Source organism: Manacus vitellinus, unplaced genomic scaffold (assembly GCF_001715985.3).
Source record: "Manacus vitellinus isolate BGI_N305 unplaced genomic scaffold, ASM171598v3 scaffold_25_pilon, whole genome shotgun sequence".
NCBI classification, from domain to species: domain Eukaryota; kingdom Metazoa; phylum Chordata; class Aves; order Passeriformes; family Pipridae; genus Manacus; species Manacus vitellinus.
Window position 1 is genome coordinate 9,183,713 of NW_021939882.1, and position 25,358 is coordinate 9,209,070.

General features: G+C 40.3%; 1 protein-coding gene across 1 annotated transcript in view; it reads left to right on the forward strand.

Annotated features, from left to right (window-relative positions):
* The window catches only part of DOCK2 (dedicator of cytokinesis 2), a 175,459-nt gene that overhangs the window by 127,274 nt on the left and 22,827 nt on the right, over positions 1-25,358 (forward strand). Inside the window, exons 31-38 of the mRNA XM_029960275.1 lie at positions 7,198-7,298; positions 7,397-7,455; positions 9,599-9,747; positions 15,471-15,556; positions 20,358-20,514; positions 22,102-22,142; positions 23,492-23,582; positions 24,640-24,759. Of these exons, the coding sequence (XP_029816135.1) occupies positions 7,198-7,298; positions 7,397-7,455; positions 9,599-9,747; positions 15,471-15,556; positions 20,358-20,514; positions 22,102-22,142; positions 23,492-23,582; positions 24,640-24,759 (804 nt within the window). The remainder of the gene's footprint in view (positions 1-7,197; positions 7,299-7,396; positions 7,456-9,598; positions 9,748-15,470; positions 15,557-20,357; positions 20,515-22,101; positions 22,143-23,491; positions 23,583-24,639; positions 24,760-25,358) is intronic.

Sequence of the window (25,358 nt, forward strand, 5' to 3'; positions counted from 1 at the left end):
AAGTGTGAGATTTTTTTAATGCACCATCCCAGAGTCTCCCAAATGGGATATTTAGGTGACATGTTTCACGAGAAGTGTTGGAATAGTGAAAACACACAGAATTTGGGAAGTAAAAAAAAACCCTCAGAAATGGAGGACCCTCCTCCTACTCCAAGCAAAGACTTTGTGAGTGAAGAGAAATGCTCCTCTCTGAGCAGCTGGAGCTGAAGAACTTGTAAATTAAAGGATCCAGAGCAATGTTGTGCTACAAGAAAGACACACCCCTAAAAAAGCCTTGCCCTAAAACTGCTGTTGGGAAGAGTGATGAGGATGATGACACAGAGTAACATGTGGTTTTTTGGGCTGCCTAAAGCAGACCACTCTTTTTAGAATCCCCTTTTCCTGCAACATCTTAAGCTGTTTGTGTCCAGCATCAGGCAGCTTTGAGGAGATAAATGTACCCATGTGAGTGGAGTGTTAGGAAAGAATGTGTTTATTTTCTTGTGGGCAGTTTGCAGCAGAAATCACATTTTCCACAATAAGACCTGATCACTTAAAAGGTGGAAGAGGAGGTTCAGTAGTCTGGGAAAGAGCAGGGGGTGCACAGGGCAGTTTTATGAGTGCACAGAGGTTGTTTAGCAGAGCTGTCACAGCCTTCAAGGGCAGCATTGAGCAAAATCAGATTTCTTGAGCTTGAGGTGATTTGGTGACACGGCTTTTCACAGATCAGCCCCTTAATTCAGCTGGCAGGATTAGCTGAGCTAGTGTGAGTTGAGATCAGTGTGCCCTGGACCACTGAGAGGAAGCTGAGCTGGATGTGTGGGATGATGCAGTGGAGTGACACAGCACCCTTGGAACTCTGGAACCTCCCAGTGCCAGCCCCTGTGTGTCCCTCTGGCCACATGAACAAAAAGGACTTGGCAGGATGTGACACCATGTATGAATTCCTTTATTTCCTTGATCACATCAGCAATACAGAGGAATGTTAGGTGGATGAAAAGAAAATCTTTAAGTTCTTGCAGGGAGTTTTTTCCTCCTGGAGAACCTCACCCATAACAAGGGGTTTCACTGTGGTCAGTCTGATGCTCTAATGAAGCAGGGAGCTCCTCTGGGTGATTGCTCAGTGGGATTTCCTGGCATAAACCTGCCAAAAGCTGAACTTTTGCTTTACCTCCCTCATTAAGAAACTGAATTATGCCTTCAGATTATTTTTTTTTTGTGTGGTGAGACCAAAATTCCTTTCCCTGCCTGTTCTGTTTCTGTAGTGGCTCAGAGACTGCTGTCTAGGGACGAGCATAACAACAGAGCTGGGAGGGAATAACATGTTTGCTGTGTTCTGCCAGCCCCCAGTGACCCAACAGCATTCCATCATCCTCCCTTCAGTTTTGTCTTTGATGTGTTTAATCACTTTTAAGCCAGTATAAAATTTGGGCATTCACAGCATCCTGTAGCAATGAGTTGCAGAGTCGAGCAAGATGAGCATAAGCCTTGGTTCTGCTGATTTTGAATGCACATTCTAATTGTGTTCAGTGCCCTCTGATGCTCCTCTGGGAAAGCTGGGAATGCTCAGTCTCTCATCTCCACAGCACTTTCGATTTTATAGATCCTGCCACCTCCCTCCTCAGTCACCAAGTGTCCCCTGACTAAGGAAACCCATTAAATGAGCTGGATCATTTCTGTGCCACATTTATTTGCTTGTTTTCTTCTCTCTTCTTCCTTTTTGTATCTGTCTATCTTTTTGAGGTGAGGCACCACAAAGAATCTGACCCAAGGACGCAGCATTCCTTTGACAATAACATATGGATATCCTGCAGTCTCTTAATCTTTTTCTGAGTTCTAATTATAGAATTATTGTTTTCTCTGGTGTTACTTGTGGGTTTCTGGACCTGGCTGTTATTAGATCTTTTTCCAGATTGAGAATGGCTAGTTGACAGCCAGTCACTGTATTTTAACACTTAGGATTGTTTTTTCCTTGTCTTCACCTTTCAGATTGCATCTGTTTGCCCCCACAGGGTTTGCTATAGAAATATTTCTGCTTAATAGTTTTAAAAAATGTACTCTGCTACAAAGCAGAGGCAAATGGATCACTTTCAGTCAATTTACAAATTTGAAAACAACTGAATTATTAAAATAAACTTTATAAATATTTAGAGATACAATTGATTTTTGTTTTACAAATGTCCTGTGGGGAGTCAGACAAAGAAATTAGCTTTAGAAGCATGGCTTAATCATGCTGTATTAATCAAGAGCTTAAATAGGTGCTAGAGGGGTAATGATCATGCTCTTCCTCTTGGAGGAAATAACTGTCTGAGATTTGAATGTGTTTTTATAATCAACCTGAGGAGGAAGGTGGGCAGAGGTGTCATCCTGCCCTCACCACCTGTGAGAAAGCTGAAAAGCTGCCCTTTATGTCTTTAAATTGGGAAAAATGCAGTGGCAGCTCCTAACTAATCGTGTGAGCACAGGAACTCTTTGAGCTGTCAAACCCACGGGGAGGAGGCAACGACACCCTTGTAAATGATTTGGTTTTGTCAGCAGAGAACAATGTGTTTGAAAGAACTGCTCTGTTGTCTCAGGAATGCAGTGTGGTGTGAAGCAGAGGGAAGAAATTCTATTGTCTGACTTCTGCAAGAGAGGTAGAGAAACTTTGTGCCAACTGTGTGTCATTTTGTCTGTATGGGTGACAGGCTATAAATCCCGTGCCGTGGCACAGAGTGGCACCATGTGGGAACTTGGGTGCTAAATGTGCTTCCACCAACAACCCCTGTGTTTGGAATCGACCCCCAGGGGTTACACTCATTTGTCTGTATCACTGCTTTGCTTTTCCAGGGTGTTCTTGAGAGCCATCAACAAATTCGCAGAGACGATGAACCAGAAATTTTTGGAGAATATGAATTTTGAAGTCCAGGTAAGTATTGAGGGTTCTCAGCTGGGTCCAGGTGGTATGTGCAGGTCTGCAGAGCCCTGTCTGGTCCTGTGCATCAGCACCAGGTGGGCTCTTGGTTTGAGTGGGGCAGGATTAGGCCACCTTTGATAGGACATGGGAATCATGTTTTGATTATTTATGATCAGGCACCCAAACAGAGTATTTTGTTCCATGATTCTGTCAGGACTGGCAAGCAGAAAACTCACTTTTTGTCTTAGCCAACCATGTGCACTCAGAAAGTCAGTCTTGGATACAGTGCATGGAGCCTTTACAGTGTCAGTATGTAGGACAAAAAAAGCTTAACTTTGTTTGACTCCTGGAGTATTTAGCACCTAGAATTCATTTTTAACTTGTAGTCTTCCCTGAAAAGTCTACCTTTATTTCTTTATTTTTATTAGTTTCATCTGAAACAATTTTTAATTAAGTTTCAGACTTTTTTATCAAGTTGTTCAAAAATCATTCCTTGTAACTTAAACATTGGGTCGTGCATTTTACCACATTTGATTTCCTTTAGATAAAAATGTCAGTAGTTTTCCCATTCGTGAAGTTGTTATTAAAATGTAAATACAGTTTTTGATTCAGGATTTGTCACTATAGAAATAGATAGAGAATACACTGACAAGGTATAGTTTGAAAAGTGATTCTGTTGCACTCTTACTATAAAGTTCAAGGCTTTGCCTTCTTGATTTCTTGGGGTTCGTATTTTACAGTTAATCTCACAACTTGCAATCTGTTTTAGGTGATTCCCCTGTGCTGCACATGATTGTTCAGGCTCATTGTACTACAAACTGTTTGGGGTTGGTCTCTTGGTCCTCAACACAAAACCCCTTGGTCACAAACAGCTACAGAGCAGCCACACGAGGGGTTACGCAGGAAGGGTTTAAAAGACAGTAGTAAAAAGAAAGGTAAAACATTCAGTTCACACTCAGTTACACTGTTCCCAAGTATGAAATGTAGAGCTTTGTCCTCACTTATTTCATTAAAAAATTCATACCTTCAAAATGGGTGACTTTGCAAATATATATGTATATATGTATAATGTTAATTAAGATTTTTGAATCATAGGGAAAGATGTTTCTCCTGACAAACTTAACATTTGTTTTTAGTAAATACCCCTGCTGGAAACCCTCGGATCCTTGATGTAATCTCTCTCAGGCTCTATCAGTTTATTAACAACTGATTTATAAGCTATGATTTCTGTAGTGATTTTCTTGATCACTTTTTCCTGAACAATGGGTTGGTAATTTTTACAAGCAGATATCAGAGGTCTGAAGGACATCACTGTGTGCAGGCTGCCAGAATCACACAGCCTTTAAAGAACACGTGTCTGTCAAAGTTTTATTAAGCTGTGCTGTGCCTCTCTCAAATGGGAGAGCAGCAGTTTAATGTGCAGCTTTTATTCCAGCTCCTTCCCGTGGCAGTTCTGGGTGTTCCAAAGTGTTATCAAACAACCAGGGGTGTTGTAGTTCAACACTGCACCTTGCAGTTCAAGGGGATGCATTAATGCTCTTTTATTCATGACTTGTCAAATAGCTGGAGGCTCTGAGTAGGCTAAACAACGTTAGAGTAAATAAGGAGAGCCTTGTAAAGAATTGTAGTGCCCTCACAGTCTTCACAGGAGACTTAAAATCACAATTCTTCTGTGAATAAAAGCTCTACAAACCTTCCAACAGTTCCCTAAATATACCTCTTTAAAAAGCTGCTACTGGACTAAAGAGGGTCTGAATAGTGCAAAGCTTATTTTCTTAACTACGAATTAAAATTTGATTTCCCACTCTCTATTTTTTTATGTTAGTATATCTTAGCTGTAAGTAAACACAAGCAGTGGCTAACTCAAAAGGCTCACAAAAATAGTAAAAATAAATAGCTGTTTCTTCTAAGTTATTTAGTTTTAAGTCACAACTAAATGTATTCCAGTATATGAAAGAGATCATTCCTGAAGTGAAGGCCTCACATATTGAGGATGCCACATATCCTAGAAATCAGTTTAATATCATTTCTTATGCTGTTCAGAAGTTCCAAAAGGTCGTTTCTGGCTAACCTTGCTCAATAGCTGTGCTAACTACACGTGCTTTGCAATTCTGCACACTTGTAGAAAGTTTACAAGTGTCATTTTTCTCCAGAATCAATCTAATGAACCCAATATCCAGCTGAAATGTGTTATGGCTGCTGGTCTCCAGGGGCTGAGCTTGCTTTCACTATAATATTTCAAGAAAAAAAAAACCCCAAACTGTCATCTTGTCTGTTTTTAGGATATGCTTGAGTTTCCTTTGCACCTACAGTGATTTGTCAGAAATTCAAAAGGCTTACAAAGAATTCATGTTTCTCCTAATTACCAAAAAAAAAAAAAAGCCCCTGGGCAAAGATATCTGTAGGGCAATGGCTTCAGGGTGGCCTTAAAGTCTTGGTTTCAGAGGTGTGTGAAGTAGGAGGCAGCAGCATTTATTGAGGGATGATTTTTCAGGATAATTACCAAACCTCCTCTTTGTGAGATGCCTGGAAATTTCTTACTAAATCAATTCCACATTTTCCAATTGAGCACATGTCCAAAACATCTTGGAATGTTAGTGTGGGCTTAAGGGAGAACAAAATGGGTCTTGTAAGGATACTTTTTTACATTTTTAAAATCTGTTTCTATCTGGTTTTACCTCTGAGAGACTACTTGGCCTCACCGAGTTCTAAGGTCAGTTCTGGTACTTCAAAGCTTGCAAGTCCTTAATTTGAACATGCTATTGAAATACAAAGGATCCTTTTTTTCAGCCATTTTGGGGTACTCTGAGGACAAAAGGAAATATATTTTATAAACCAGGTTATTGAGTTTATAGTGTGTGTCTCTGACAAAGGTGGCACTGTACTTGGAGCTATTAAGTGAATAAATAGACCAGTATCTTTAGTAATAAGGTTTCATTTTTCTCTCTGTAATCTAGAATGATTTGAGAAATTTTCCATTTTATTATTATTGATGATGATGATGAAATATAAATGATAATTGACACATGCCAAGTGAGTGCCCTGCACCTCAAAAAACACAGCTTCTCAGGGGCTGAAAACTCTACACTGGTCAAAATAATAATTTAAAATATTTGGTAAGAGAGTAAAGGAGGCCTTTCAGTGCATAAATAACATTTATCCTGATGCAAAAGGCCCTGAATGAGGATGGTATTGAGTTGGTGTGTTTGCAGCAGGGCCAGCTTTGAAATGATCAGCTCTGTTTGGGAGAGCTTTGGTTGGACCTCAGAGGGAGGAATAAAATACACATCATAGACAATAATTCCTTTAGGAAATGTCTGTGGTTCCATGTGTGGTTTTGTGTGTCAGTCTCTGTTTTTCCTGGTTATTTGCACACTGGAGTTTTCCAGGCTATAAAGGACAAAGGTCACTCCTGTTTTTGATGGAACATCATATTTCCAGTGTGGGTTCCCAACCCAGGGTTGTGTTACACCATACAAAATGAAGAGCTCTGTTACAAGTTTTGTTTCAATCCTTTAAATTACCACTAAATATATTTACCATTGCCTTTCTGTCTCTCTATGACACCTACCACTATTATTCAGGTAGAGCCATGTCTTTAAGTGTCTGAAGCTGTTGCTGACTGCTTAGAAGCTTTTGAAAATAGTATTTCTTTCCTTAAATTCATGTTTCCTAGTGAAGTTTCTCTTTTCCCATTCCATCTTTAGCATGTGAGAAATGCTTTGATTGTCTGGAGAACAAGTAATTTGCTTTGAGGAATGAAGGGTTCTGCATTGGAAGTGAGGAAGGGTTTCATCTTCTCCAAGCACACGACATCAGTAGTCATTTAGGGATGTATTTTGTCCTTCTTTCATGTAGAGAGCTCTTCACAAATCATATTGGAATTTCATACAAATGCTGGTTGAATTAGAATCCAAAGAGGAGACAGTAGATGCTTTTTGAAGTGGTGCTCAAATGCAGTGTAATTGCAGTGGTGCCTTTAGCTCCAAGTTAAGATTCACCAGTGTTAATGTGTCTCCCCAGTCCTGCCTTGGTTCAAGGTTTAATGTTGTTGGCTAATGAATCTCCTGTGGATCTTTTTTTAGCAATATTTATTCAGCTGCTCTGTTATTAAAAGCAAATGTGTAGTAGTGGTTATTAAAATTCATCTTTCTTGCTTTTCTGCTAATTGCATAATACTAATGATGTGCATCTTTGCACAATATAGAAATCTCATATTGCTTGCATAGTTTGGTTTCATAAATTATCCTGCATTATGCATCATTTAATATTATTCCTGCTTTCCTCAAAATTATTATAATTTCCTTATATTCAATTTACAGCTGTGGAACAACTACTTTCATTTGGCTGTGGCTTTTATTACCCAAGATTCACTGCAACTGGAAAACTTCTCCCATGCAAAATACAACAAAATCCAGAACAAGTAAGCAAAAATGTGTATTTAATTTATATCTTTAATTTTGTAGTAAGATGATAAGAAAGGTAATGATAAAAGTACCTTTTGTATTTCTTTTTTCCTAGATATGGAGATATGAGGCGTTTAATTGGCTTTGCCATCCGTGACATGTGGTACAAACTTGGTGAGTACTTGGACCACTGAATCTGTGTCAGATTTCTTGATTTATTGAAAAATGAAGTGCTTTTGTAAATACTTCTGCTGTTTGAAGTTAACATATGTTTTCACTCCTGTGATTAAGCTTGGAACTGTCATGACAGACCATTTGACTACTGCCAGTTTTTTATCTGTCAGAGAACAACCTTCTCTCAGATTTCAAGCGTGGCTGAAATCAGACTTCAGAAACCTTATTTTGTGGAAATTGAGACTGGATAGATTTTCCCTGGGAAGGTTCTTGCTCAGCCTGAACCTACAGTTCCCGAATTTAGGGGATTCAGACTTGGAACCTGTTTAGATTAAAACTCCAAAGTGTTTTTATGTTTCCTGTCCAGCCACATTCTGCTGCTCCTCCTTTGAGAGTTTCTCATTAACTCCTCTGGGATCGTTTCTTATTAACTGAACTTCTGTAGAATATTTGTTTTATCCTGGAAAACTTTTGTGTGGCAATTGTGTGGAAAATCAATGTGGCACTCACGAGAGAGGAACATCAGACTCAGAATACTCAGTTATGGAACAAGCCTTGTCACAATTGTTTATGAGAATATATTTATCTCCCGAGAAGCTTCAGGCAGTATTGACGTTCTTGCACAGGTTATTGAGTTTGCTGCTGCTCTGCTCCACACCAGAGCAGAGTTTCAAGAACATCTTGGACCTGGCTGAGGTTTTTTTGCAGATTTGGGTGTTTTTTGGCAGCTGATCCCACAGTTGTGCTACAAGAGAATTCCGTGGGGGTTTAGGAGTTGATGACTGCAGGTGGCAAATGAGGGTTGGGAGTATAATGGGTACAACTTCAAGGACTGTTCAGTCATTATCTGAAGGAAATATTCAGATACCAGCGTGGGGTAGGACATTTCTTCCTGCTGGATGAACAGCAAGAAATGGTGTTGATGGCTGATGTGGTCAATTTAAATGACACCTTGCTCCATGTACACAGTGCCAAAGAAATAAATTACAAGGAAGCAGCTGTGGGACAAGGGGGCAAATGCTGAGTGGTCTGGGCAAGCATATGGAGGGTGAGCCCACCCTGCTAGGGAGCACTGGCAGAGACCCTGGAGTGTGGAGCCAGAAGGGAAGAACAGTTATGGTTTAGTAGAAAGTAAATCTCTTGGTTTTACTTAATAGGAAAAGCCTTCTTGAAGCCAGGAGAAAATGAGTCTGTTGTTCTTTGAAGTGCCCTGGGATGAGTCAGGCTGCGAGTCTGGCTCAGGAGGGGTGGGAAGAGCCTCATCTCTGAGTGCTGGAGGGATCTGTCACCTGTAGCCAAAGGGGAAAGGACTCTCAAGAATCAAGAGCCCAACCCCAAACCGACCCCAAAAAAATGTGGGGGCTGGTCCTGCTTACATGTGGGAGTGGTCAGACCTTCTGAGCCTGGTTAACCTCAATTAGTTTCTGTAAAAGCCACAGAAAAAGCTGGACCAGCCCAACCTGTACACTACTGAATTGTGGAGCACAAAGGAAAACTGGGAGAGTTCTCCAATGGAATTGCTAAGAACTAATGACTTGTGCTTTTTAAAATCTCACAGTTCCAAGCTGGCCTAACAGCAGGTGATTGTCATCTGGTTTCAGAAATAAAGATACACTTGAATTGACAAGTTTCCAGGCAATCTTGTGGCTGATCACTTCTATTTACTGCAATTTTGATGCATTGCTTGGTTTGGTTTATTGGTTGCAATGTCTGATGTTATTCAGAAGTGAAAGCAAGTAATGGTTTTCTCCTTCATAAGCCAGAAAGGTTACAGAGTGTACCATTACTGTGTGGCTCTTTCCTACTGATAGAATTTGGGGAGTCCTCAGGTTTATTTATTGCTTTCTACTCTAAATATTTATAAGGAGATGTCAAAAGCTGAAAAACTGAAGTGTTCACTGAAAAATGTCAACTCAGCTGGTGTACATGCCCATTCCTGGCACTGAATTCTGCCCCTCTGGAAGGAGACAGTGTCCATTCACACCCTCCCAGCCTTTGAGAAGGAGCAGGCAGGAGTGACTGAGCTGTAAGACTTCACCAACACAAGTGGCTTAGACAGTGCTTTAAATGATTGCATGTCCTACATGCTTTCCTAAAAGTATTTCTTTTCACCTCAAATATCCAATGTGTGGTTTTGCTTCAGGCCAGAACAAAATCTGCTTTATTCCTGGGATGGTTGGGCCCATCTTGGAAATGACTCTTATTCCAGAAGTCGAACTCCGAAAGGCCACGATCCCGATTTTCTTTGACATGATGCTGTGTGAATATCAGAGGACAGCAGAATTCAAGAAGGTAATTAAAAAACACTCTGTGTGAAAAGGCATTAAAATATCCTGTGCTCGGTATTTCTGGTTAAATGTGTGTCATGTGGGCTTTTCTGCTCCCAGAAAGTCAAATCCTGAGTATTAAGCACCAAAGGAATGGCTTTGTGCAGCAAGTGTGGGCTCTCCACAGTGATTTACTTGGACTCAAGTATAACTTTTGTTGCAATGACAGCAATAAGACACTGCAATAGGGGCCCAGAGAGGTTGCAGGATCTTAATCCAAATTTTCAGAGTTTTACTGAAAAAGCTTCTGAGCAACAAGACTTACACTTGTTAAGTAGGAGGTAGAATTAAATGACCTCTGGGGATCCTCTATAATCTAAATTTTTCCTTATGCCCCTTCCTTGTGAGATATTGATAAGCCAAAATGTTCAGTATTTAGTACAGCATATGTCACAGAAGCAGCAATGAATAATTAATTCCATATTATCACATTTCCCAGGGAACTCTAATTTTTCTAAGTATTTATTGTGAGAAAAATAACCACTGTGAAGAACTGACACTCCTGAAGTGTTCTCTGCAGTCATTTTGAAAAGAAAAAAGAATGTTTAAATCACAAGTGTGAAATATTTCTGATTGATGGAATAGAAATAGGGATGGTGGGAGAGGGCACTTGGAATTTTAATCTAAATCTCCTGTCATTGCTTGCTGTGCCTACCTGGGCAGTGAGTACCCATTGGTTTCTTCCCTATCTGACATTTCCATTCTCATCAGGCTCTTTGGCCACGGACTCACCTTATTCTGTGCTTGCAGAGTAAATTTTCCCAGTACATTTTCCACTGAATATTCAGGCTTTGTAGTTACGCAAATAATCAACTCAAACCAGCCTGTGTAAGGGTAAGTGACAAACAAAAAGGCATCATTTCAGACACATGTAAATATAAATATCTCGTGTACCCAGCTATGTTTAATGCTTTAAATCATTCGGGGCATTTCTGTGTCAGCCGAGTGTGGAACAAATGAGCAGATGGAATTTCCATTTTGGTCCGTGTTCCACAGCGCAAAGCTTTTGGTTCAAAGCCAAGATTAAAAACCACTTTGCCTCTGTGCATCTGTTCCCTCCGTGTCCTGGTAGTCCTGTATTTGCTGCCTTAGAAATGTTTTCCTGCTCGTGGCTTATACCTCATCCCCTGGGAGAGACCCAGGGATCTGTGCAGAGCAGAAATCCCGGGAACTCATCAGTCAAACTGCCCCATTAACAGGAGCAGCAGCTTGGGAGCCTGGGAGGTGCCAGACACTTCAGTGACCCTTAAATCACCTCTCAGGCCAATAGAAATAAGTTTTCAGGTGGTATTTTACAGTGCCAAGGAACAAGGGCATTTTACTGCAGTTTGAGAGCAAAGAGATAGTTTTTATCATTAACTATTTCATAATCTCATTAGCTTCTAATGTTCTGCTTTAGGAATTGCAAATCATTTACTGGCCAGGAGTGGTGAGTTTTATTCTCTCCTTTCCCATGGATGAGATAATTAAGATAAATAAACTTGACTCTGTAAGTTTAGCCCTTCTGGTAAGTTTTTAAAAACATATATTTTAAAGGAAAAGCACATTAAGATTTATGGTTTAAAATTCTTGTTATCTTCATTAAAATGAGAAAAGAATTAATATGAATGGATGATTATTGGATGCACAAACACACAAACTCTAGCTTTTCCTAGTGCACAATTTGTATATGCAAATTGACATTTAGAGCACAAAGGATATTTCTTGAAAGCTTTAGTGTAAAATTTTGAGAACGACAACATGTCATTTGCAGAGTGCCTGTGGCACTCAGGAGCCCAGAATGACATTCAGTTAAAACACAATTTTGCAGAACTTTAAAAATAAATAATTTATATCTAATCTAATCTTCTCTAATGAGAGAGAGGGGGAAAAAATTTCACAAACAGAAACATCTTTATGAGCTGAGCCTGTACCAGCACTGGAACCAGAGCTTGTCTGGTGCCTCCCACATGATTTAATAACCTTTCCCAAAATGACTGTTTCTGTTAATGTTTCATGGGGCTGTGCTGGGCCAGCACCAGAAACAGGGCTTTATTTTTTGGGGGGGAACAGAGAGAAAAGCAAAATTCCACCTGTGGTTATCTCAGGAATGACATGTTATACAAATATATTTAACAGGTCAGAATCCATACGTAGGTGTTTGACACAGTCAGACATTTTCTTTCAATCCCTTCTTCTGCTTTGCACATGTAGCTCCCATTCACTCCAAGCAGTGTTATGTAAGTATGTAATTTTAACTTTAATTGAAGATGTAGGGAGGGAGTCATTATTACCTACTAATTTTAGCCATCAAGGCTCTGTCTGTCATGAGCTCAGAGAGTGAGGAATCTTGGAAAGGCAGTTTATCCAAGTTATTTTCTGTGTCTGTGGATAGAATTAGTCCTGCAAATATATCCCTTTCTCCTTCATTGTTCGTGTGTTGGACACGTGGTGCTAAAGGAGTCCCATCCTCCAAATGTTGGTGACCCACCTTTCCTGGAAGGATCAGGGTGTGCATTTTATTAAGGCTTCAGAAAGCAAAACACATCTCATCAAGCAACCTCGTGCTCTTTGTTCTAAATGCAATCTGAGGCCAAGAGCTTTAAAATGATTGCTTTAAAACAAACAAACAAACAAACAAGCAAACAAACAAAAATCAAACTTAAAAAAAAATTAGCTCTTTGCAGAGTAAATGAAAATATCATTGAAATAAACAAGGATTTGAGTTAAGTTACAGATTTAACTTGGCTTAGAAGAGATTAATTCATCCGTGTTTATATTCTTGTTCAAATAAGTCTCTCTGTTTGTGTTTGGGTTTTTCAGTTGAGGATGTCTCTGTTTTCTGCCAGTTGCTGGAGCCATCTGGGGAAGTTTTGTGTGTTTGCTTTCCTTCCTGACTGCTGTGGGACTGTCAGGAAACAGTGCTGGCTGAGGGGGTGTTCTGGGACTCCCAGATTTGTTGGAGGACAGATGCTCATTCCTCGTGCTCCTGGTGCAGTGCCCTGTCCCTCTGAGCTCAGAGCTCTCACAAAGTTACTAAATGAGAATTTTACCTCAGCAAGCCCCCCCGGTGCCTGTGGCTTATCATTGCTGTAAATAGCTTTATTTCTGGCTCCCAGTTCTTGAAACTTTGTCATGCAGAAAGATTTCAGCAGGACGTGAGATCATCCCAGCAGCAAATTTGTGTGGCCTGGTGGCTTCCATGTGGAAAACATGGACTTGCTCTTGATTTGGTATTGAGGTGTGCTCAGAGCTCTGCAGATTCCTTGGATCTATTAGACAGACAAGCAGGTGTGTTTAAAGCTCAGTTGGTGCCAATGACACTTAGGCACACTCTGTTTAAATTAGAGGAGTGTTTAATTCCAGGGCTTAATTTTGGCAGAGAAACACTAAAACTCCATTCTATATTTCTGCCAGCTTTTTTTACTTGTTTTGATCCAAGCAACTGATTCTTTTTTTTTTTTTTTTTTTTTTTTTTGCAGTTTGTTGAGAAACTGCAGGAAAGATGCTTAGGAAGAGTTTTTTTGTTCAGATCCAGCAAAGTAAAATTATTGCCTCTTCGAGAAGTAATCAATTCTCTACCTGCTGAATAAGTACTAGGAAGGATTTAAGAGCTGGACAGTTTTTAACTGGTGCTTGACTTGCACTAAATTCACAGATTTCTGTCTTACTGCAGTAAATCCACAGGCTTCAGGTCTAGAAAATGGATGGATTGGGTGTTTTTGTTTAATATTTCCCTGTCCTGAAATTGCCATGCACTTATGTTACCCACGTTACTAATACATATATAAACACTAATACACATACTGCTCACACATAGGAATTAATTCAGAGCCCTTTAAACCCCTTTTTCTGTCTGCACGAGACAGAATAATTTTATTTTTCCTGTTAAGCTATTTTTCAATGGTAGCTCTTTATTCTCTAGTATTAGTACAGTATGTACTGTTCCACAGGCAGTCTTTAATTTGTATTCTAATTACAGAGACAGAACTAATATTGGAGCAGCAAAACCTGCAAGTAACAGCACCAAGAGTTGAAAAACAAACCAAAAATCCTTTTTGGGCTCTACAGAAAAAATAAGGCCCTCTCTTATTTGACACTTCCATAAGAAATAATTAAGAAATATTGCTAATGTAGAAGTCCTTCTACTCAAATCAGAAAATGGGCTTGATGTTACTACTGAACAATTTACAGTTTTCTCTGAGAGCATTATGGGAAGTGGTGCTTAAATGGACACTCAGATCTGAAGTCATGAGGTCTCTCAAGGAGCAGTGGGGAGTTCAGTGCACCACATTTACTGCTGATTTCTGCTCAAATGCTGGATTGCTCAGTGCTGCTGTTGATGTTCCTCGTGTACATACTCTACAGGTCTTCAAATTCGCCCTCAGCAATGACCTTTTCTATGGAGGCATCTCACTGGGTGATAAATAGCAAAGTATTTTCTCAGTTTTTCCCTTCAGCAAAGGTTTGAACCATTCCATGTCCATCTAGAACAGCACTACTCACGTTTTCATGAGCAGTTCTCTCCTCCTCACCCACCTGAAGCTGTGCTGTCCCTGGTGCTGGGCTGGAGAAGGGGCCTGTCTGTGCCATGGTGTGGTGTGTGCACAACTGGGATCCAGGATCCCGTGTCACACTGCCCCCCTGGATGTGTTTGACTCCCTCTGTTTGAAGCTCATCAGTCTGGGGCTGCCTTACGATCACAAGAACAATTTTATTTCCGCGCGTTCAGTGCCGCGGTTTTGGTTTTGTTGTTTCGACTCGGTTTGAGGAATATGAAGCGGTGGAAGTTGCTCCTTCCTCCCTGCCCCTTCCAGAGAAGAGAGGAATGTGTCTACTCTGCCAACTCCTCTGCACCCAGACTTTTGCTCTCTGTGTGTGAAGAGTGTCAAAGTCTGGCTGCTCAAGACGCTGTTTCAGAGCTCCTTGGAAGGAGCGACACCCACTTTGGTGCTCTGTAAAAGAGCAGTTTGCAGCATCAGGATGGACAGTAGGTCTGGGTTGGATGCTGGAGAACAATGGGGAATGTTTGGCCTTTGTTCTTGAAAAATGCTGAGGAATTTTTCTGGGTGGAGGGTTTTAATCATGACCTGCCTGAAGGAAGTGCACGTAGCAACATGTTTTCAGTTAGAATGTCATGTTTGCTTACAACTGAAGGAGTTGTCCCTTCCACAACACATCTGGAGACGTGTGACCTGTTTGGTGTTCTAAGGGGAAGGACTGTTTCCATCTGTGTAACCCTGGGCTGAACTTTTCACTGAGGATATATTAAAGTAAGGTAAAAAATCGTACATTGCAGTTATCTGAAAGTACCTTACATAAAATACTACAGTAATTCTTTCAACTGTGAAAGGTTCCCAGTTCTCTGACAGGATGATCTGCATCCCAGTCTGCCAAAGCTCTCAATTACACAGAAATTCTCCAGGGAGAAACAGAATTATTCATGTAGGACAACTGTGTGAAATTTTGTGTGAAAGAAGAACGTGCTGTCATTTTTACCGAGCTGTTAATAATTAGATAATTAGATGTAAAGCAAGAGAGCTTTATTTCACTGTAGGTCTCCACTAATGCTTTCTCTGTGCCTCTCAATGTGTTCATGTGTACAAATATATGACATAAATCCACAGAGGTACATTTTCCATGCCACGTTGAAATGTGTTTGACCTCTGGATAGCTGCTGAGTGGTTTGATTTTTTCTTTCTTTGTCAGTTTGAAAATGAAATCATTCTGAAGTTGGATCATGAGGTGGAAGGAGGACGAGGGGATGAACACTACATGCAGTTGTTTGAGACCATGTAAGTAGTGCATAAGAATAAATGCCTTAAGAATATGATTTTATCTTATTATTCCCAGTTACCAGGTTGATATCCTCACTTAAAGTAGAATCTCAGCAACTTTTTTTCATCAAGGGGCTGGAAACAGTGGTTTGAATTGTAGTTTTGCTCATCAAAATGATTTTTCTAGTTGCTTTTCATTATTTTGTGCTTTAGCTAATTTATGAAGAAATTATACCTGACCTGCATTTCTGTATACAGCTTTCAAGCATAGTCAAATATTCTCCCCACTATTAGTCTTTCCACACTTTTCTTTATAGCCTATTGTCCCAGTTTCAGCCAGGGTAGAACTAATTTCTTCGTTTTTATTTACACTAATAAGGCATTTTAAAATGCTTTACTTGCTTTTCTCAGTGTCTAGATTGGACTCCAAGAGATTATTGTCTGAATTTAGATAAGGTGACTACCCTAGAATGAGAATATTAAGAAGTGCTAAGGTCTAATCAAAGTATTTCTTTATTTCTGATAGTCCTAAAGATTATATCACATGGCACCTCCTGCTCTTCTTGGCCATCCACATTCAGCTTTATTCCCCGACTGAATAGCCACATTTTCACTGATGGCAAGTTGAGTGTGATGTCTTGGGCAGTGCTGGAGTCCTTGTACATCCCTCTGAGAGTTTTTCCCTGGCTTTGTGTGTTCTAGTTTGTCACAGGCCTCACCAGATGAACCATGAAAGGTTGGTTACACCACAATGGAAAAAAGTCCACTTTCAGGGAAAGCTTGTTTTTTTTTAAAATACTGGATTATACAATCAAATAATATTATGTATATGTTATCTTATTTATATAATGTGTGATTATGTTCTAATTAAAAAAAGACATCATTTAAATCAACTGTAAATGTTTGCTATTTTAATTTAATTTCTGTCCTATGAGGAGGCAGATAAAATATAGAAAGGCAGACTTAAAACCATAAAAGCACTGACACTTTCTAGGCAATGTAAACCTATTCCTTGAGAGCACTTCATGGACAAGGACAGACGAAGTTTTAAATACACCCTTTTCACTTCCTAACGTGCAATGACTGTGTTAACAGAGAGCAATAAACTGATTTTTCAGTTCTGAATGTTGGCTATTTTGGCTTCAAGCCTTGGGTGGTGAGGCAGAGGTGTCCAGAGTGGCTCTTGGTGTGACCCAAAAATGCTACTGCAGAGCCTGAGCAGAGCTGCCCAACAGGGGACTCAGCTGGCACAGGGGAAACTTATTGCAGTGTTAAACTTTCTTTGCTGCTAGTTATGTTTTTTTCCAAATATCCATACCAAATCTTCCTTGCCTCAGTTTAGGCCAATTATTTTTTGGGATGTAAAGAATCATTTATTCTATTTCTTTTTTTCCAGCAGCTTTTAAACAAATTTTAAAGTTGCTGCCTTGTTTCCTTCTGGCTTCTCCTTTAGGGTAGACAACCCCAATATTTCAGTTTATCCTATGGAATTTTTCTGGACATTCCTACAATGTCCCCATCTGTTTTAAAAGACTACATTTCCTTAAAGCTGGAGAGAGTAATCAAACTGAGATTTTATCAATGCAAACAGCAAAGGTTCCCTCAGACCTTGTGTGTGAGACTGTTTGAAGTTCCCTCTTTCTGAGCTGTGTGACACTCTTTGCCTGCCTTGTTCTAACACTTTTCTGGAGAACAGGCACCTCTCCAGTTAATCCCCATCTTTCAGTGGTGCAGTCAAATAATGTCATCAAACATACCCCAGAGCATTTCATCTCTGCCTTCCCAAGGCACCCTCCTTGCTTTCACAGACCTGTTTTCCCCCTCGTACTGTCCCACTTTCTACGAAGCTTCAAGTTCAATGTTTCCACATTTCCAAAGATGCCACTTCATCTTGTCTCCAGATAATATTATTTGTTCCATCCTTGAAGCTGTTGAATGACACCTATAGAGGGACTGGTGAAGCAGAGGTTGGTGACCTACCAGTGGTAGAATCTCCTCTTCCCTCTTCTCTCTCATCTTCCCTCTCCCGTCCCCTCCCTTAGTTCGGTTTGGTTTAAACCTTCCCTCCTTCACCCCTTTCAAAGCAGGGATTTCAAGCCTCTGTCCCCTTTTGGATGGGCACCCAGTTAAACTGGGCTCCACATTTATTCATTTGTTCCTATTTTCATCAGCTGATTTCCCATGACTGCATTCCTGCACCGTTCCAGTGCCCCCTGGTCACCTCTGCAACCAACACTCACCCACACTTGTGGGTTGTTGGGAAATTGCTGATTCCCAAGAAACTAAATAGGTTCAGCAGAAGTTTAATTAAGCATTTGTCCCTGGTTCTGACTGTTAGTGTGCCCCAGGAGAGGTTCTGATCTGTGCTGGTGAGTGCTGCCCTAGACAACACCAGGGAGGAGAATCTGGGATGATCTGGGATAGGTGAGAGGCTGTTTGCAGTGGGCAGAGGACACAGGGCTGCCCTGTTTGGGGAAATGCAGGAGAATGTAGCTCTGTGGTGCCAGGCTACTTGTCCTCAAGCTCAGAAAATGAATCTTGGCATGTTTTAGTTACTAATACACAACAGAAAACAACATTTGGCAGCTCTCCAGTTCCCCACGTTATTGCAGTGGGGGGCCATTGCAGTGGCCCACGTTATTCAGTTGTTTTCTTGATCTTTATTTAAAATATTTTTTATTTTAAATCTTTTATTTTTTTTTTCAAGCTCTGTTCAAAAAAAATCAAAGGTTTCTTTCTCCTTCATGGGGGGAAAAATTCTTGAAGTTTTATGGTCCTTTTTATTGAGATTACTGTACAAAGCTGAGCAATACATTTTTTAAATCTTCCCTCAAGAGACAGGTGTTCCTCTCTCCTGTTCTTTTTGTAGTTCTCCTTTATGTGCACTCCAGTTCACCTTTCCTTGGTGACTGGAGTTATGTGTTATGTCCTGGGTGAGAATCAGCAATAGCTTGTGGGTTATGTGGGTTATGTTTTTCTACTTGTACTGGAAAGAAATGTGATGTCTGGGTGACTCGTGCTCATTGTGCACTCAGGGAATGTTCAGAGGTCTGCCTTGCTTGCTGTCCCTCCAAGGGAACCTGTGGCAAAAATTCCTAACAGCCACTTGAATGGTGACTGTGCTTTGCTCTGTTAGTGTCTCACCCTCTTTCTGATCTCACATATGTAAAACACCATTTTTCCTGTATAATATTCCTACGTGGTTCTGAGGCTTTCCTACTTTCTTTCCCACAAATATAATTTAACACACTCCAACCTTTCTGTCAGTTGTCAGCTCTTCAATATTTATTATTTACCTTCAATTTGCAGTGTATTTAATGTTATAAGGGTATTTCAGTTACTTATTTAAATATTTCTGCTGTTGTTTCAGACTAACCAGATAGCAGCAATTAAAGTGTTTGGGTTTTATCTGTCAGCTTCTGTCCACCACATCTTGTACATTATAAATGTTCTTTCAGACACCCGTGTACACCCTCCCTCTGTCTCAGCAAAGTAACTCCACTGGAGTTGTACAATCCAAGGAATAAACTTTAGGGGCTGGTTTTACTTTGCTTAAGTTGGAACTTGGAGCCTGGCTCCATTCTGGGCTAGAGTTTCCAGGATTTCTTTGCAACTGAACTTCATATAAATATGTATTTTCTGAAGAAGGTTTAAAGAATTATGAGGAGTAAAAAAAAATTTCTGCAATTAATTAAAACATCACACTTTGTAATTTTCTTAATAGTGTACTTAAAGATTAGTAATAAGTTAATTTTTTGCCTGGGTGTCTTGAAAACAATGATGTTTGATATTCAGTTGATATCAGTTGAATATCATAATTGATAATTAAGCACTAAGAGGTCAGAACCTTCCCAGCTACCAATATAAAGCAGGGCTGCCTTGGGGAAAATGAACTGCATCTCTGCCAGATCCAATGCATGCATCTATAATATATACATGAAAATATATGTATATATGTGTGTATATAAATATATGTGTATAAAATGCAGTTTGTCAGAGAAAATCCCAATGGAAAACCAGGATGTTAAGCAGAGGAAACAAGCTCTCAAGCAAAGAAAGAAAATAATCCTTAGTGAGATGCTGGTAATCACTTCATGATGTTCGAATAGTTAAACTTTTAAAACAAAGCTCTGATAATAAAGTGAAATATCTACTCCTAAATCACTTCAACACTTTCTAGAAACAGTATATGCTAATGTCCTGTTAATGTAAATTCAATCTGATGATGCCATTCTATAAAACCCATTTTCCTCTATTTTTATCAAAAGAGATCCAGCTGCTCTTTTCAATCTGGAGAAAGTTGATTGTTTGGTTTTCCTTATTTCTCAAGGGCAAATTACTCTGGTGAGGCCTTGTTAGTGAATGACTTTTTTGACCTAAAACCGTAATTTTTGTTAGTTTGAAATTTCCACTCACGTGTAACAGCACAAAAAGAAGGAAAAGGTTGCATTTTATGTTGAGGAGGGGAAGGTGCAGCGTTTAAATATTTTGCAGTATTGTTTGTTGCAATAGTGTGGCGTTCCAGAGACTGGAGTTTGTGGTAACACCGGTGCAGGTTGCTCTGTCCTGAAGTCGTGGGCATATTCTTGAATTCAACGTCATTTTCAGACAGGAAAAATAAATGTTTCTCTTTTTTATATTTGATTTATATGCCACTTGTCATGTGGGTATCTAAATTACCGACTCACAAAGGGAATTTCCAGTGCATTCTGCAGTTGATTTAACCCCACCTCAGTCTTTGCCTTCAGGTCCAAGCAGTTTTTCAGCTGACAGGCCACTGATTTTCACAGAATTGTCCCAACATTTTTTGCGTTTGCAGCCTTAAAGACTGTGCCCAGGAGCACCCTGGCATTTCTGACTTGGTGGAAAGGTTTGTCAGCCTCGTCAAAGGCCTCCTGGAGAAGCTGCTGGACTACAGGACCGTGATGAACGATGAGAGCAAGGACAACCGCATGAGCTGCACCGTGAACTTGTTGGTATGTTCCCTCCTGCCATCCTCATGTGAGGAGAGGGAAAACCTCACAATCCATTTACTAAAGGTGAAGGGAAATCTTCCTGGCCACAGCAGCGGGTGACAATGCTCAGCAGTGATATAAATTCTGAAGCAAGAGGTTTTTACATCTATTTACATGGATGCATCCATAAGTCTGACAGCAACATCCCCTCACTTCTTTGGTTTTCATAGAGTCATAGAATCACAGAATCAGCTGGGTTGGAAGGGACCTCTGAGATCATCAAGTCCAACCCTTGATCCACTAATGCTGCGGTTCCCAGCCCATGGCACTGATGCCACATCCAGTTTCTTGTTTCTTCTTAAAAACCTGCAGGGACAGAGAATCCACCACTTCTCTGGGCAGCCCATTCCAATGGCTGAGCACCCTCTCTGGAAAGAATTTCTTCCTAATATCCAACCTAAACCTCCCCTGGCACAGCTTAAGACCGAGCCCTCTTGTCTTGTTGATCATTGCCTGGGAAAAGAGACCAACTCCCACCTGGCTACAGCCTCCTGTCAGGGAGTTGCAGAGAGTGAGGAGGTCTCCCCTGAGCCTCCTCTTCTCCAGGCTGAACAGCCCCAGCTCCCTCAGCCTCTCCTCATAGGACTTGTTCTCCAGTCCCTTCCTCAGCCTCGTTGCTCTCCTCTGGACCTGCTCCAGCACCTCAACATCCTTCCTTCTTGCCCCTGTATTCTGTGGGTGAATCAGGAATTTTACTGCTCACATGCCTGTACCTTTTGACAGGTTTAACGTGCCAGTGGGCTTTTGCCAGGTTCAAGCTGGGCTTGAGGAACTAACCCACTTGCAGCTTCAGCAACTCAACAGCTACAGCTTTTAAATGTGGGGAAGGAACGTCAGGGCACTCGCAGTGAGGTGCCGAGAAAATCTGAGTCTCTGATCTGGTCCTGTGGTTTTTTTACCATTCCTCTTTTGTAATGAGAATATGTCAGACAGAGATTCCTGCCCCAGGGAACTCCTCAAAGCTGAGGAGGGACCTCCATCACCTTTAAAGTGTTGCTCTCACATACTCTCTGTTCCTCAGTAATCGCTGCTCAATGTGGTATAAATTCCTGCAACAATTCTAGTCATACATTTTGCACAGCCTTAGCAACTTGTACACCTGCAAACACGTTGTGGTGACAAAATAATGGGCTTTATTCCTGGAATTGGCCCCTTTTAGAGGTATTGTACAACCATGTTGTGTATTTACAGTGCTGCATGTCTGCTTCAATACATAGCAGCTTTTCTGGCCATCAGGTTCTGCACAGAGCATGTGGTTTGTTATTTTAATGCATACTTCTTCTCCTACAGCAAAACTTTCACTATTGATTTTGTTAAAGAACTAGAAATATACTTATGTATGTATAATAACACATGCATATAACTAATTAAAATATTAATTGATGTAGTAGTTCCAGGTTTAAACTTCACATAGTCTGTAAATAATCTATTTCTTAGGCTCTGCAATGAGAAAGAAAAGCAAACCCTCAGCATATACATCTATATCTATATTTTTCTTTTGTTTTATTAAAATATATTAGGAGATAACTTAAATTTTTGTGTCCCTAGAATTTCTACAAGGACATCAACCGTGAGGAGATGTACATCAGGTATGACAGCTGTTCTGTTAGATCTCTTTTGGAGAGGGCAACAATATTTTCCCATGAATTCTGATTTTATTGCTGTGCTTGAATTTCTGTGCTTAATATTAGTTTACCATCCACAGTGACTCTGTGGTAGCCCTGGCTTCATTTATATTCTCACTGCACTGTTTGTTTAGCCTCCAGCAATCTGGAATCTATGATGTGTATTCAGCAGCAGCGTTTTTTTCTAACTTCTAGTTGATCAAATCACTCAACATTCGTTGTTTATTGTTTGAAATTAAAGAAATGCAGCTAGATTTGAGGTTTGAGGGAGGGTGTATCTTACATTTAGAATGGCAGAGAAGGCATTCAAGTTTCGAAGAATAACTCAATCTCTTCCAATATGCAACACTCCACCCAGCAGGGTTACTGGGGAGGCATTTTCTGGGAGAGCTAAAACTACACTGGCAATTCTTTCAGATGTGATATGGCCTCTTACTGTCTCCAAGAGTTTTGAATATGAGCTGCAGCAGTTCTTGTTGTTATTTCCTGCCTCTCCTCCCCTTCTGCAAAATGTGCAGAACAAAGCCCAGCCTCCCAAAAATGAGGTGATTCAGAGCTAAACCCAGAGCTGTGAGCTGGAGTGGCCAGGGGGAACAGCTCTCCCTCTGTGGGTGCTGCTGAGGGGGAAACATGTTCTGCTGGGATGACAACTGGGAATGGGAATGCCTTGAACTGCTACAACAAGGTGTTGGAGCTCCTGTGTCCCAAAACACAGAGGATGGGATGCACTTTTCCATTCTGGCTGCTCGAGATGTGCAGCCTGAGTCCCATGATGGGCAGTGGTTGTGCAGGCAATGCCACCCTAGGGATCAAGGAGAACATTAATAATGTTTAGCTTAGAACAACTCTCCTCCCTCTACCAATTTTCCAAACTGTACAGGGACTGGCTCTGCCTTTCTGGGCTGGTATTTTCCATTTTCTCCTTTACCCTGTGTTATCTGTTGTGGTTTCAGCTGTATATGTGGGAAGTGCTACAGAGAAAGGCAACTGTCTCAACAGTCCAGGAATAGTGGACTCAGAGCTGTCTTAGACCTCGAGCCTGATAGTTTTTCCTCTTCAAGGTGGAGCTGACAGCAGTTCACAGGAGGGTGGCTCTTTCTCTTCCCTTTGTGCCCAAAGTTTGTGTACAAAAGAACACAGAAAAGTCTGAACAAATGCACAGAGCTTTAAGCACCCCCCCAAAGTGTCCTTGAAGTCTCTTTGGGGAGTGACTGTGGGACATCTGTGGAGTTTCCTCTTATCTAGAACATTTTGGCACTCAATATTCCAGTCATGCCAATACCCAGCCTAATTCTTGCTCTCTCCTCCCTCAGGTATTTGTATAAATTGCGAGATCTTCATTTAGATTGTGAGAATTACACAGAAGCAGCATATACCCTTCTGCTCCACACGTGGCTCTTGAAGGTTAGATCTTCTAAACTCAATATATAATTAAGCTTTCACAGTTTTCAAATTTATATATTAAACTGACTGCCTTAATCTCGGACTTACTGCATGTTAGTTATTTTCTGTAGGGGTATTCAAGTTTCTACTTAAAAACACTGCAGTAGGTCATACAAAATTAATATTAATTACTGAAATATTTTCAATAGGTTGTTAAGAAGCATATGTTTCTAGAGCTAAATATTGTAGCAAGATTAGTTTATAGTGAGAACATTTTGTGGTGTTCATTTTGCTCATTTCTTACTAACCTAAACATAACAGTTATGACAATTAAAAACAGTTTGTTCCAGCTGTCACAGGGAGCATCTAACTTTTAATTTTAAAGAATGTGGGTCAGACTATCAAGTCATATTGGCTTTCTTTTGTAGCTGGTAATTGCCTTTCACTACAACTTATGTTTGTTCTCATTGTAGCTGACATTATGAATAGAAATGGTCAGTAAGATGCATTCCCATTACAAATGGAATTTCCATTTGGAATTTCTACTCCAAATTTAAATGTTCTTCAGCAAAAATCCGAGCTTTCTTAGTGAAATTTTTTTTTAGTGCAGAACCACATAAACTTGCCTTTCCACAGTGCTATTTTGCTTGAACTTCATTTTAATTTTTTCTGGTCATAGAAATACATGAGGTATATTGCATGTATTGTTGTAAACAAAGATATTAGTATGAGAAATATTTTAATGCAAAAAATCAAAACCAAGTCAGTGAAGATGACACCACTGAAAGAGAATTAATTAATCTTCTCACACAGATTTTTATCTTAAGTATTTTTTTGGGGGGAGGTGGTGGTGGTGAAGGAACACAGGTTTTAAAATGTTCTGTTTAGGGACATGAAATACAGCACTTGACTGAAGAGGTAATGAATATATTACGAGTGTCTTTCCCAGTTTCTCTGTGGATGGATAAAAAAGGTTTGGGAAGAAAACACTTGGAAGAGCCCAGGGAACCAGACCTGGTGGGAGGCTGAAAGGCTGAGCTCCAAAATCATGGGGTTTTTGCTGTGTTCTTGTTCCCAGTGGTCAGATGAACAGTGTGCACCCCAAGTCATGTCAACAGAGTTCCAGTGCTCGCAGACCTATCGGCACTTGAAAGAGAATTTGTATGAAAAGATCATAGAGTACTTTGACAAAGGAAAGGTAGGTCTGCAGAGTTCCTCCCCTGCCAAATCTCTCTTTGCTGTGCTGCTCTGGGTAGTACTGTTGGATGATTGTGCCCTGTGTGAAGTGTTTGTGTAGAAAAGCTTCTTTGAAATGTGGGTCAAGCAAAAACTGTGTCCTGAAGGCTTATTCCCAGAGAATATCTGCTCCCATAGGAACATGTTCTTTCAATAACCACATTCACAAAGGAAGAGGGCTAATGTTTCAACACATTGTCACAAGTATTTTTGCCAGGCACTAAATAAAATGCAATAAAAAATGTTCAATGTACTTGCCTTTACCAGGAAAAGAATATGGACTACCCAGATTCCATTTCTAGACCATTCAGTCCTTATCTCCTCCAAGAAAGCCAGACAGTTCAAAATGGACATATTTGTTTCAGAGAAAACTAAGGGTTGTATTCCAAATCTAATATGTAATAGTTTGATGTAAAAACCCAGTACCTTGGTTTAGTTCAACTTTAAAAAAACCCCAACTGTTAATAAAATTACCTGTCAGTACAAGTACAGTAGAGCTGAGATTTTTGGAAATAAAACAAAGAAAGAAAGCAAGGAAAAATTCTGCAGTGCTGGATAATT